General features: G+C 39.6%; 1 protein-coding gene across 1 annotated transcript; it reads left to right on the top strand.

The window, feature by feature from the left end:
- Window positions 1–2,332: 2,332 nt before the first annotated feature.
- LOC139723588 (L-asparaginase-like) lies at window positions 2,333–10,387 on the top strand. Its single transcript, XM_071634822.1, has 5 exons — window positions 2,333–2,581; window positions 7,040–7,166; window positions 8,182–8,294; window positions 9,332–9,517; window positions 10,238–10,387. The coding sequence occupies exons 1-5, from the start codon at window positions 2,333–2,335 to the stop codon at window positions 10,385–10,387; spliced, it is 825 nt and encodes a 274-aa protein (XP_071490923.1).
- The last annotated feature ends 3,033 nt before the right edge of the window (window positions 10,388–13,420 follow it).

Below are 13,420 nucleotides of genomic sequence, written 5' to 3' on the forward strand. Positions count from 1 at the left end.
CTGTCCCTATGACAGTCTTGTTGGTGTTTTCTCTTTCTGTTCTCTTTGTTGTGGGTTTATGTGTGCACGCATGCTTGTCTAGATGCACTTGCGTGCGTGCAGTGTGTGCATGTGTGTGTATAAAGTGATTATGTTTGACTTTTTTTCTGGGGATCTACCCGTACAATTAAGCATCTGCTTTTCTGTGGTTTCCCCGCACATAATCTTAATTATCCAATATGAGTGTGACATACTCTACACTGATTTAAATCCATTTTGTATCATGAAATATTATTTAAAGTCTGCATACACTGAATTTTCAAATCATCTGATACTAGCTATTGCTCTTTAGATGTATGTCACAAATGTGACATGTGTGGAACTTAATAAATGAAATGGAATGAAATAAATAAAATGAAATGAATGAAATGTTATTTTAAATGAATCTGTGTATATTAAAAAGATCGCAAGAGTTACAGAGTATTGAGATAGTCGACGTAAAATTAACCACCTTTATCATTCAAATAGTATCTTTAATTGATATTTTGTTTTAAACAGTAAGTTTACGAGGCGCAATATTGAGATGACTGCCGCAGTGAACAGTGTAACCATGGAAACCAAAGAAACTCCTAAGATTCTTGTCATCTACACTGGTGGAACGATTGGGATGAAGAAAGTGAATGGAGGTGAGTCAATAGGAAACACTCGTTTCTTAGTACATTATAATTATCTCCTTCTTTTTCTCTCCCTCTCTCCTTCCCTCTCATCTCTCTCTCTCTCTCTCTCTCTCTCTCTCTCTCTCTATCTCCCTCTCTCTCTCTCCCACTCTCTCTTTAACTGTGCCGCTCTGGAAGAAGTAGCCATCGGACGTAGCGTTAGTTTAATGTTTTTAATGCCATCAGCTTTCGACATCTTGACGGGTCTCCTTCAGGGCATTTGGAAATCAACATAACGAAAAGCAACCAGCTGTAATAAAACTTGAACAAAATCATGATAAAGCAAAAACAGCGATATTACATAGATTAGCATGCACTCCAACACCAACAGCAATCTGATATAAATTAACATGCACGGCGGTATTAGCAGTGAAACATGAATATGGCGTTTGCAATGCAATATATCAATTACATAGATGTATGCATGCATACATGTGTGTGTGTGTGTGTGTATGTGTGTGTGTGTGTTTGTGTGTGTGTTTGTAGATGCAGTCGTACAGATGTCCTTGACTAAATGAATATTTCTCCTCCGTGTTTGCAGTTTTGGTGCCAGTGAAACACTATTTGCCAGACTTCATTAGCAAAACGCCCACAGTGTACGGCAAGCCAGCGGACAGTATCGAGGGCCTCAGCACTTATGATCTCATGTAATTACCCTCAATACCTCAACCGATACCTGATAAGGATGTCAATGTCATTACAAAAAGGGCTGATATTTTTCGATCTTTTCAGACAATAAATAGAGGATATCTAATAATAATCTGCATACCATGGATTCCATAAATTGAACTTCACTTTGGCTGTGTCTAGTCATCCTATCTTAACTTACCTCTCCCTGAACTCTTTCCGAGTCAAGATGACACAAGAATCACAGTGAGGTAAATACATATATTACATTCTAATCAAAGATGTAATGTGCATTGCAGGAAATAATTTCGTTATGACTAATAACTTAATGACGATTCAATAAATGATGATTATAAAACATTGGCATTATTATCACCATTAACAGCTATTGGGGAAGCACTTTTACGAATGACTTCTGTAGAGCCTAATCGACAGATGTTTCTGACCGTTTAAGATGCCAATAATGTGGATGCTGCACTTTACGAATTCGACAACCAAGAGTCATACAGCCCATGAACTCGACACTAGGCAAACGATTTAAAGGCCCATGATTCCGCCACTAGGGACTGACAAGGTCCACGAGTCCGACACTATAAGGCAAACAAAGCCCACGAGACCGACACATTAAACCCGGTGATGTAATGTCGAACTCGTTGGCCCATTTTTGCCTATAGTATCGAGCTCGTGTGCCTTGCTTGCCTATAATGTCGGACCCATGGGTCTTAATTGCCTCGTGTCGAGATGACTCGTGGGCTATAGAGTATGACTCATGGACATTTTTTCTAATGTCGAACTCGTGGCCTGTATGACTCGTGGATGTCCGTCTCGTGGGATAACCCCAATAATGTAAACTTGTCAGGGTTTTGTGGAGATTACGTCATAATGCTTAAACTCTTCACCGTTGTGATGGTATCCATAGAAACCAGGATGGTAGCCACATTCTCTACAGCATGTTGGAGTGGGAGTGCATCAAGGACTCGAGTAACATCGCCGCCGCGGACTAGGTGCACATGGCAGAGGATATCCTACGATATTACACCGTCTTCAACGGGTTCGTGATCCTACACGGCACGGACACGATGGCCTACACGGCGTCGGCTCTGTCTTTCATGCTCGACAACCTCTCCAAGCCTGTAGTTGTCATCACTGGCTCGCAGATTCCGCTATCCGAGTTCCGCAGCGATGGAGAGAACAACATGTTGGGCGCCCTTGCCATGGCCAGCTACTCTCGGCCTGAGGATGGCTTGGTGATAGCCGAGGTAAGGCGAAGACGAAAGGTGGCCATAATCATTGATACAGAATACATTTAACAACACTTCATTACACCAGCTTAAAAAAATGATCTCAATCTATACATAATCATATACCGTTTTTCAAACAAAATCTGAAGACAAGATAATGAAGGAAAGTATGAACTTATATTGCCCAACCCGATCACACACTCGGTAAAGTGCTAGTCTTTTATTTGAAAGATATTCTGTATAATTTCCTCCTTTCATTAAAGACCCTGTAAGGGATACCACGGAGTGAGAAGGCTGGCAAGGCTCAGATTTATTCGAGATTCCCCGTAACGAACTGTATACAGCTTTGCCGCTGATCTCTGTGTAATAGCCAGAGAGCTAGCGACTACTCAATTTACCCCATCAAGCCCAAAAGGTTTGACCCCTCAGAGTTGCTGGGGCCACCCTCCTCAGTAACAAAATGTACGTCAGCCTGGTCCCGGAGGGCGGGTTGGGCCCCCAGGGACCCCCCGAAAAGGGCCCTTGGAGGATGTAATTTACCCCATGGAGCCCATGAACCAAACTTGGTCTAAAATAATTTCCTATGGGTGTACATCATAAAAATATAAAAACTGACAAAATATCTGGTCGGGGAAGGAGTTGCCAGACCGCTAGTTTGTAGGCACAAACCCTTGCTGGTTGTTTAGGTGTCTGCGTCAAGACTACACTTTGCCATAGGCCCTGTACTGTAGCGTCTCCCAACAGTATGAGGGAAAGTGCCAGTTGAGTGCATGTAGTAGTCTTGGCGCAGACTCTGTTACTCCCATCAAGGGTTTGTACCCGCAAACTGCCCGGTATACCCTGGAACCCAGAGTAGTTTGCAGGCAGAAATTGACCAGGCACAATAGAAAACACACACACACACACACACACACACACACACACACACACACACACACACACACACACACACACGCACATACGCACGTACGCTCACATATTCCTTTATGTAAATACATACCGGTATACAAAACATGTCATATAGGTTCTACAGCCAGGATACCGTGCACACAATAAATGTCAGCTCTATAAGAAGTTCATACCATTTGATTGTTTAAATGGATGCTATCAATGGACATTTCAGCAAGGACACTAGAGAAATTTTAAAATTTGTGTGAATGTGTATCATGTTTTACCGGCCCCATCGTCTACTTGTCCTTTACTATGTATTCACCTTATGAGACACATTTGGAGCTTTTCAGAAAATGCTGAAATAAACCTTTCATTGTGAGTACACTTCAATTTCAGACCAACCACAGAAGCACTAAAGGCCATTTGTATAACACACTGAAGTAAACCATATCATCATCAGTGCATTAAACATAACTTTGATAAAGTTCATGTTAATAACAGAATGTCGGATACAGCTTGGAGTTTTTCCTTTTCTGACTCTTTTTTTTTTTTTTGCATTCAAAATGCAAATTCCAAGTCTCAATCCATACATGATTCTTTTGAAAATCTTAAAATGAGAATTCTTTTAGGTTTTGGCTGATAAAAAACCACCCTTTACGTATTACAAAAAAAAAAAAATCAGAAATGATATCCATAAATTCTCAAACTCAGTAGTGCATGTCACCTCATTGTTTTGGACAATAATACATCTTTACACATAATTATGGTGTTATACATAGACTGTGTACATGTATTGCTGAACTTCCTTAAAACATACAGAATGCTGTAATATTTCAGCACTTTTGTAAACTTCTGGGTTCTGGAGATACTTTACCTTAAGTTCCCAGCCCCACACAAACGAAACCCAAATTATGGTGTCACATATTGCAAAGACTGCCATTGACCCTGGTCAGTACACAAGTTGAAGCATTGACTAGAAAGCTCTCTTTAAATATACGTGCAGCATGCAGGCTGAAAGTATGAACTTGATCTTGTGTTCTCTTTACATTAGCACTTTTTTCAACACCTTATTTCTGGAGATACACTATCTTCAGTTCCGCAGCCCCACACAAACAAAACTCAACATGTGGTGTCACATACTGCAAAGACTGCCATTGACCCTGGTCAGTACACAACAAGTTGAAGCATTGACTAGCTCCCTTTGAATATACTTGAAGCATCCAGGCTGAGAGTGTGAACTTGATCTAACTTGTGTTCTATTTACATCAGCAATTTTGTCAACTCCTTATTCAGTGACTCCAACTCTCCCGTTTTCGACGGGAGATCTCCCGCCGAAAGCCCATTTTTGCAAAATCTCCCGTTTTCCCGCTTGAGATTTGATTTCTCCCGCCCTGGGTCTGTGTCTTCCGGTGGAAAGGATTTCTTACTTATTGCTATATCGTATGTTGAAAAAAATAAGTCTTAGATAGCACCACAGAACATCTAGAACCCTAGGAACTTCGCGCTTCGCACACATCAACTTGGAGTCTCCCGCCGTTGCTAGGGGTCTCGGGCGGGAGAATCTCCAGATCAGAAGGTGATTGGGGTTGGAGTCTCTGCTTATTTCTGGAGATACATTATCTTCAGTTCCCCAGCCCCACACAAACAAAACTCAACTTGTGGTGTCACATACTGCAAACATAGTTTATGATTGCCATTAGCCCTGGACATTACTCACAAAGTTGAAACGTCAAATTACCAACTGAATGAAACGCTAGCTTCATTTTTTCCCGTTTAACTATAGCATGCATGCCCAGAGGATGTGCAGTGACTGTTTTTTGTGTTCTCTTTATATCAGCATTTTGGTCAACTACTCATTTATGAGATACTCAGTTGTATACTCCTTCCCCCCCCCCCCCCCGAAAAAAAAGAAGAAAGAAAATAAACTTTCAGGGAGTCACATACAGCTACAATTTAGTTCATGCTTATGATTTAGTTGCCATTAAGTGTGGCAATTACACATCAAGTTATACATCATACTGTATAGTAGACAACGAAGGGTTTTTTTAGCATTATTTGAAAAAAACTATTTGTGGCATATACATATTATAATAGATACACTGTATAGGATGAGCAGCCTGTGTGGCCAGTAAAACATGACACAATTTCACATAAATTTTAAATTCTCTCTAGTGTCCCTGCTGAAATGTCCATTGATAGCATCCATGTAAAATAATCAAAAGGTATGAACTTCTTAAAGTAGGTCTGACATTTATCATGTGCAAGGTATCATGTCTGTATGACATTTTTGTATACCGGTATGTATTTACATGAAGGAATGTGTGAGCGTATGTGCCTGCGTGTGTGTGTGTGTGTGTGTGTGTGTGTGTGTATGTGTGTTTGTGTTCTATTGTGCCTGGTCAATTTCTGCCTGCAAACTACCCTGGGTCCCAGGGTATACCGGGTAGTTTGCAGGTACAAACCCTTGTTGGGAATAAAAGAGTCTGCACCAAGACTATACTACATTCACTCAACTGGCGCTGTCCCTAGTTTGCAGGCACAAACCCTTGTTGGTCGTAGAGGAGTCTGCGCCAAGACTACTGTATGCACCACTTCGGCACTGCCCCATAGGCCCTGTGTTGTAGCTTCTCAAGGCTGCAGTGCAGTGGTACGTGTATTAGTCTTGGCACATGCAGACTCCTATTACGACCAACAAGGGTTTGTGCCTGCAAACTACACTGTCCCTCATGTTGGGAGACGCTACAGTACAGGGCCTATGGCAAAGTGTAGTCTCAGACAGCTAAACAACCAGCAAGGGTTTGTGCCTATAAACTAGCGGTCTGGCTACCCCTTTCCCGACCAGATTTTTTGTCTTTTTTTATTATTATTATTATTATTTTTTTAATGATGTACACTCATAGGACATTATTTTAGACCAAGTTTGGTTCATGGGCTCCATGGGGTAGGCCCTAAATTACACCCGCCAAGGACCCTTTTCGGGGGGTCCCTGGGGGCGGAACCCGCCCTCCGGGACCAGGCTGACGCGCATTTTGTTAATGAGGAGGGTGGCCCCAGCAACTCTGAGGGGTCAAACCTTTTGGGCTTGATGGGGTAAATTGAGTAGTCGCTAGCTCTCTGGCTATAAGTAAATCTACACCGTAGAATTTTAACTGGAGTGGACCGTGTAATACCGATGAGAGTATGCTTCGATGCACATATCAGCTGACCGGTGCTGTTCGTGGTTTACGAATGTTCCCCGATGGACAGCGAATAAATCGGGCCTCCCGTGAATCCCCACGCTACAGTTTTTTTTTCTTTTATAAGAATAAAACATAAGATTATCATATAGTAAAATTATGTCGAACAAAATTCTTCGTAAATCATATCTCTTGGTGATCATTACAATTTCAGCCTATGCATGATCATAGATTTTTCCCCAACATGAAGATAATTTATGATCGAAATGAATTAAAGTATGACAATATATCCCCACCCCAACACCCACCAAGGGAGGTATACGACCATTCTTCCTCCCTCGCGTCACCGTTCAAGTACACTCCCACAAACTCATCAACCACGATGTACGTTACTCCCTCTATCATTCAGGTCACTCTATTTTTTAACGGCAAGTTGATCCGTGGCAACCGAAGTATGAAATTCTCCTGCTGCAGACTGGATGCCTTCAGATCCCCGAATTTCCCGCCACTCGCCTTCGTGGGCACCAACACTCAAGGTGACTACAGGAACATCAATAATTACACTGTAAAAACATCGGAACCTAGATTTAACACCACGGGTGTTAAATCTAGGGCCTAACACCGATCAAACTTCAATAAAGGACCACACCCACAGGTGTTAAAAATGCACTGTGATGGTGTTGAAAAGTGTTCACCTGACACTTTGTGGTGTTAATTTGACACAGTATAATCGTTATTTTGACACTGTACTGGTGTTAATTCAAAAATGACACCACATGGTGTTGATTTGATATCTGTTAGTGTTAATATCAATGGTTTAACACCCGTCCAGCTTCAATAAGAGACCACACCTGGTCCAGCTGGTGTTACTTTGGGGTAAATTTATTTTCACATTTTTTCAAATATCTAGTATTTTAATGTAAAATTCTTGATCGTCTTGTTTAAATTAAAATCAACAAAAAGTGCAGTTACTAAGAAACTCTTCAAAAAACAGTTTAAAATTTGGAAATGACACCCGGAGGTGTTAATTTAACACCATAAATGAGCACCGAAAATTTAACACCAGCTCGGTGTTCACTATTTAACACCGGACTTTTTGCAGTGTACTAACAACATCTACTTGAGCTCGTGATTCAAAGTGTACATAATTATCTTGTGTACTGATGTAATCGGGATGAAATATTGGGGTTTTGTTGGCGCTTAAAGAAAGTAAGGATATTTAGACCTATATAATACCAAAAGAAAGGGGATATGTTTAAAAAAAAACATTTGTATATTCATATTATGTACCAACATTCGTAAATCATGAATGTATTTTTTGTTAAACTTTTACCTCTTTTGAATTTCATTCTTGAACAGCAATGTCAATAGCATAGATCTGTACTCCATGGGACAGAATGATACTAAAACGTAGTATTTCCTAAGTTCGAATCAGACAGTACATTGTAAACCAGGGCTACTTGATGTATGATCACTTTGGCACCGTCCTTCATCCTCCATTGTTTAATTCCAATGTGACATCTTTTATTTCGTTCATTCCATCATGGTTAGTGATCTGGACCAATGTCCGTCAACCGAAACCTGGTGAAGAGTTCAGTGTGAAGGCGAACATGACAGCCGAAGTGGATCTCCTTTGGATCTATCCCAACATCACCCTCGACACGGTGAGTTCGGGGAAATAGTCGGTATAATGTCACCCTCGAAACAGTGCGTTTGAGACAATAGTCGATAATAACATCACCCTCATTACCACGCCAGAAGGCAATATTAAACAGACTAATCACTGATATGATTCCGTTATGTAGGCGTCACTGTCGCGAAATTGACCAAAGATGAACACAGGATAAAGGAAATGTTCCAATTAGCCGCTGATCGTATAAACATTGGGTCATTCGTGAAGGCAACTTAAGCCATCGTATGGATGGTGGAGTTTTTCAGGCTCCTGTAGCAACTTTGTGAGCGGTGATAAAATCGTAAAATTCATGTAGACATCTCTTTTTCCTTCGTTTGTCCTTCGGATTCACATCTTCGTGTAGCCTTCGTGTGTTGTTCGGGTGCCATCGTGTAACTTTCAGTAGGCGTCGTATTTGCTTCGGCTGCTGATTGGCTTTGACCAAGTTCCGGGCCAACTTCACACAAAATAATTGAAAAGTCCATATTTGTATTGCCGTCTTGTGTCAATTTTGGGACAGTGTCACGCCACCCTTACCCCGAATAATGATGGTTATTCCGCAAACGCAGGGGCGGATCCAGGAATTCTGTAAAGGGGGGGGGGGGGCGCAACTAATATTTCTGGTGGCACCTCCGGGTTTCATTTCATTTTTTTCTTTTTTTTTCTTTTTTTTAAACGATAAATAAAGGGGGGCGTGCGCCTCTTGAGCCCCCCTCTGGATCCGCCACTGAGACGTGTATTCTTTTTTATACTCTAAGGCCCCACTTAATCTCGACCAGTGGGCTGCGAAGCTCTCGCTGGTGGGCCGCCAAAAATGAAATGAATATTCATATTCAATCTTACTGGGCCTCAATAAAGTTTGTAGGAGCCAATGTGGGCCTCGGGTTTGAAAAACGTTGAGAATCTATTGTTTAAAATCTTTGCCTTTAGCGAGTGTGCTCAACCGGGAAGTGAAAATCAAATTCAATTGCTTGATGAATGTCTATTCAATATTGAAAACGTAATTTTGTACGATTGAACATTGAACAGGTGAAGGCACATCTCCAGACTGACATCAAGGGCGTTGTGTTTATGACGTACGGCGCGGGAAACTTTCCATCAGACCGCAAAGACATCTTGAATGCTATCAAAGAGGCCGTTGAGGGCGGCAAACTGATCGTGAACTGCACCCAGTGTCCTAACGGACAAGTCACACCGGCTTACGAGACCGGACAAGTAAGTCTTGGTTTGACAGAAATACATTGTAGGGGCTTAACACCCGCCTTAGAATAAGATCAGGCCAGAAAAAAAAGTGATCTTAAAGGTCTTGTTTTCCTTTCGGAGCAGTGATTAAAAAAAAAAAAAATGTTCAAGATATCACTTTTGATGCATATGTGTAGGTCAGTTGTATCACAAAACATCCTACCATATAATTGTTTTGCAATAAAGTCTGAAATAATGTTATAAGGAAATATCACTATTTTTCTCATTAAAGTTAAGTCTGGAAACATTTTTATTATAACTTTTGTTCACATTTTAATATTTAACAATACTTAATATTGATTACACTAGTTCAAATTTTTACATTGGCTGTTTCTATCCCTAACGCACATTTTAGAACGATTTTGACGCTTTAATGCTGGATTTTTGTTTCATCTGCAAATGGTAAATTATGCCTTTAAAGATCGGTAGACCACTCACCTAGATGACTACTGAGTAAAGGAGACACTAGTAAACAAAACCTAGAGTTGAGAGCATGACTTTATTTGAGAAATTAATTAGATTTTTTTTTGTGACTCTGATTTTTTATGTAAGATGAGAAAACCATGCATTGTTATTGTTTTGTACACATTCTTAAACATGTTTAATTCGCGTTTATCAGGATCGATCTAAATTCTGTTGATCCGTGAGTTTGCTTATCAAATTTTGTTCGATGTTTTATCTTGGTTTATTAAGGTCCTGATAGAAGCAGGGGTAATCCCCCTCTCTGACATCACACCAGAGGCGGCGCTCACCAAACTTGATTACGTCATCCAAAACTTCACAGGCTCAGAACGCGAGGCTTACCTCAAACGTAGCCTGCGGGGAGAGATGACGGTTCAGTAGTTTGATCATATATTTCAAGGAGTTTTTAAATTGATTTGATTTGATCTGATCTGATTTCATTGTTCCACATCTAAAACAAAAATAATATGATAAAATCGATTGAACTTTAGACTGGACCAAGCGTCGTAATTACAAAGAATACAAGAGAAGACAATTTTATAAACATGAAATGTGGGGGACCTACTAAAAAGCAGAGCTTGTGATGTATAGGTCCCTAGATGAAATGTTGGTCTTGTTAAACAAACAACCTAGTAACAAAAATTATGAAAGAAAGGAAATGAACGTAAAGGGAAAGAGAGCAAAAAAGCAAGAAAAACAAATAAAATACATCAGAACAGAACGAATTAGCCACCTGTAATATGGTTGGTAGATTCCTCGTCATCCGACCAACATAGGCTGCGTTTATCAACTTTCCCCTTTTTTAAACGGCTTCTGAAAGCCCTTTCGAAAGCCCTTTCCAAAGCCCTTTCCAAAGTCCTTTCCATAGCCCTTTCCAAAGCCCTTTCCAAAGCCCTTTACAAAGCCCTGTACTATTAATGTGCCGCTTGTTTTCTAAGAAGGGACGGCGAAAAGCAACTACCATCATAAAGACATATGTTCCTTTGAGAGTGACGAGTTATGATGCCATGCCACATGAATCAATTGTCTTCCTATCTGTGACGCAGCTCCAGTTTACCACATACTTCAAATATTTGTGAGTGGCGGCATGAGACTTTCGCTGCGTTTATCAACTGTCCTCTGTTTAAACGGCTTTCAAAAGCCGTTTCCAAAGCCCTTTATCATAACGGCTTCCAAAATAGTTGCGTTTATCAACTCTCTCCGCGAACACGATAACTGGCCTGTCACTGCACAGCTGCATTGCGCCGGCAATTCGACCCGAGGAGAAGAGGTCCATAAGGCGTGCATTGTTCGTAACCGCAGTACAATACTACAAAGCCGTTTCAAAACAGCTTTGCGTTTATCAACTTCAAAAGACTTTTACAAACAGGTTTCTGAAAACCTGTTTAAGAAACCTGTTTGGAAAGCCACAAATTTGCAGCTTTCTAAAATGCTTTCCGAAAGGGCTTTCAAAACAGCTTTGCGTTTATCAACTCGTAAAAATTCCTTGAAAGCTGTTTGGAAAACCTGTTTCTGCCGAGAAAAGGAGTTGATAAACGCACCCATAGTTAGGTAACAGTTAGTAGGAATGCGCAAAAGCGCAGGATACATAATGATTCATTATTCAGGAATAGCTTTGACATGAGCGACTCTGTAAGAAGAACGAAAAGCAAACCCTGAATACCTAATAAAAAGGTGTGATACCTCTTTGATCATAATAATGATCAAAGAGTTATCACACTTGATCATATCAAGTCTTTCATGGATCAACCCGAGTCTGAGATCGCACTCCGTGGCCTACACGATTTAATGACGCCACATGTACGATACTGCACATCTAATGTTGATGAATTATACTTTTTTTACCTGATTGTAACCAGTTTTTCTTGAAATTTAAAAGAAAATATTGGTCTTCCTCTGTAGTGGCATTGTGTCATTTAAGATACATCGCTGATGTTGAAAACATATATTTTATCTCAGTTGTAAGGAATTGATACATTTTCCTTATTTAGTACATTTTAGTTTTTTTTTTTTTTTTTGTAAGCGCTATGATATAGATAGATGAACTGTGTATGGTGTATCTAAATGCCTGGTAATGATAATAATAATAATGATAATAATGATAGTAATAATAATAATAATAATAATAAAAATAATAAAAATAATAATAATAATAATAAAGATAATAGTAGTAATAATAATAATTGTAATATTAATAGTAATAATCGTCATCATATTCGTAACTTTTTTCTTGCCTTTTCTTCTTTTAACTTCTTGACGGTCACATTGTCTTCTGGATTCAAAACGCCTTCTGAATACCTGAAACTTTTGAGGTGAGGATGCAGCATTCAACTTTGTGCGAAATACGTAGAAACCACTTTATGAATGTTAAAGAGCATGCAATTCTAAGAGGAATTCAATGTTTATTTGATGAAACTTGGTTTTGAAGTGGCTGAGATATCCAAAAACAAAGGTGGGTCCCGCCTTTTATTAGGATTGCTTTGTTTTGGATAACTCAGCTATTTCACAACCAATTTTCATCAAATAAACTTTGAATTCCTTTTAGAATCTTTATGCTCTTTAATATTTCATGAGAGGTTTCTCATTATCTAAAAACAAACAAACAAAACATCATAAAAAAAACTTTGGAAACTAATAAGTGAATAAAGGAAAACCCAAGGCAGTATCACTACACGTCTCTTCCTTTCTCTCTCTCTACATTATACATGTACGGTATATAAACTGCTGACAATGTTTCATACACTGTCTCCCTTAGGCTGAGTTCAGATTGTTTCATGAATATGATATGATACATATATATACATATATATAATATATATAATTTTGTATATATGTATATATATATATATATATATGCATATTAATGTGTGTGTGTGTGTGTGTGTGTGTAATTATATATTTAACAATCTGAACCTAGATTAATAGTGTGTAAAAATATGAATGAGTGTTGTCAGCAGTAAAAAATGTAACAATTATTCAAGGAGACACAAATTTGTCTCCTTAGGGTCAGTGTCTCCTTAATGTTTTATCTACAGTGTCTCCCTACGGCTATATCATATACATCATATGTATGTGTGTATGTATGTCTGGTCTATATGTTTTGAAATCCGTCCGGCCAGGAGCAGACGAATACCCTTGTGTGTATGTCCTGCTTCAGAAACGGATTTTAATCTAACATCACATCGCATCCTGGTCGCTGATGAAGAATGCGATGACTAACCTGTTTGGTGTCTTGTTTCTAAAACATGCGCTTTCCTCGCCAGGATAAAGCGTTTTAATGCCATCATAGGTTTTAATTTCATTCATTTCTGTTCGTTATTGATCAGTGCCTACCAGGAAAGGCTGGTTGACTATCAGGTAAAGTCTGATTGACTATCAGGAAAAGTCTGATTGACTACGGGAAAGACCGTTGAC

Source organism: Diadema antillarum, unplaced genomic scaffold, assembly GCF_040938485.1.
Source record: "Diadema antillarum isolate AM-2024a unplaced genomic scaffold, OU_Dant_1.0 scf00000194, whole genome shotgun sequence".
Classification (NCBI taxonomy): domain Eukaryota; kingdom Metazoa; phylum Echinodermata; class Echinoidea; order Diadematoida; family Diadematidae; genus Diadema; species Diadema antillarum.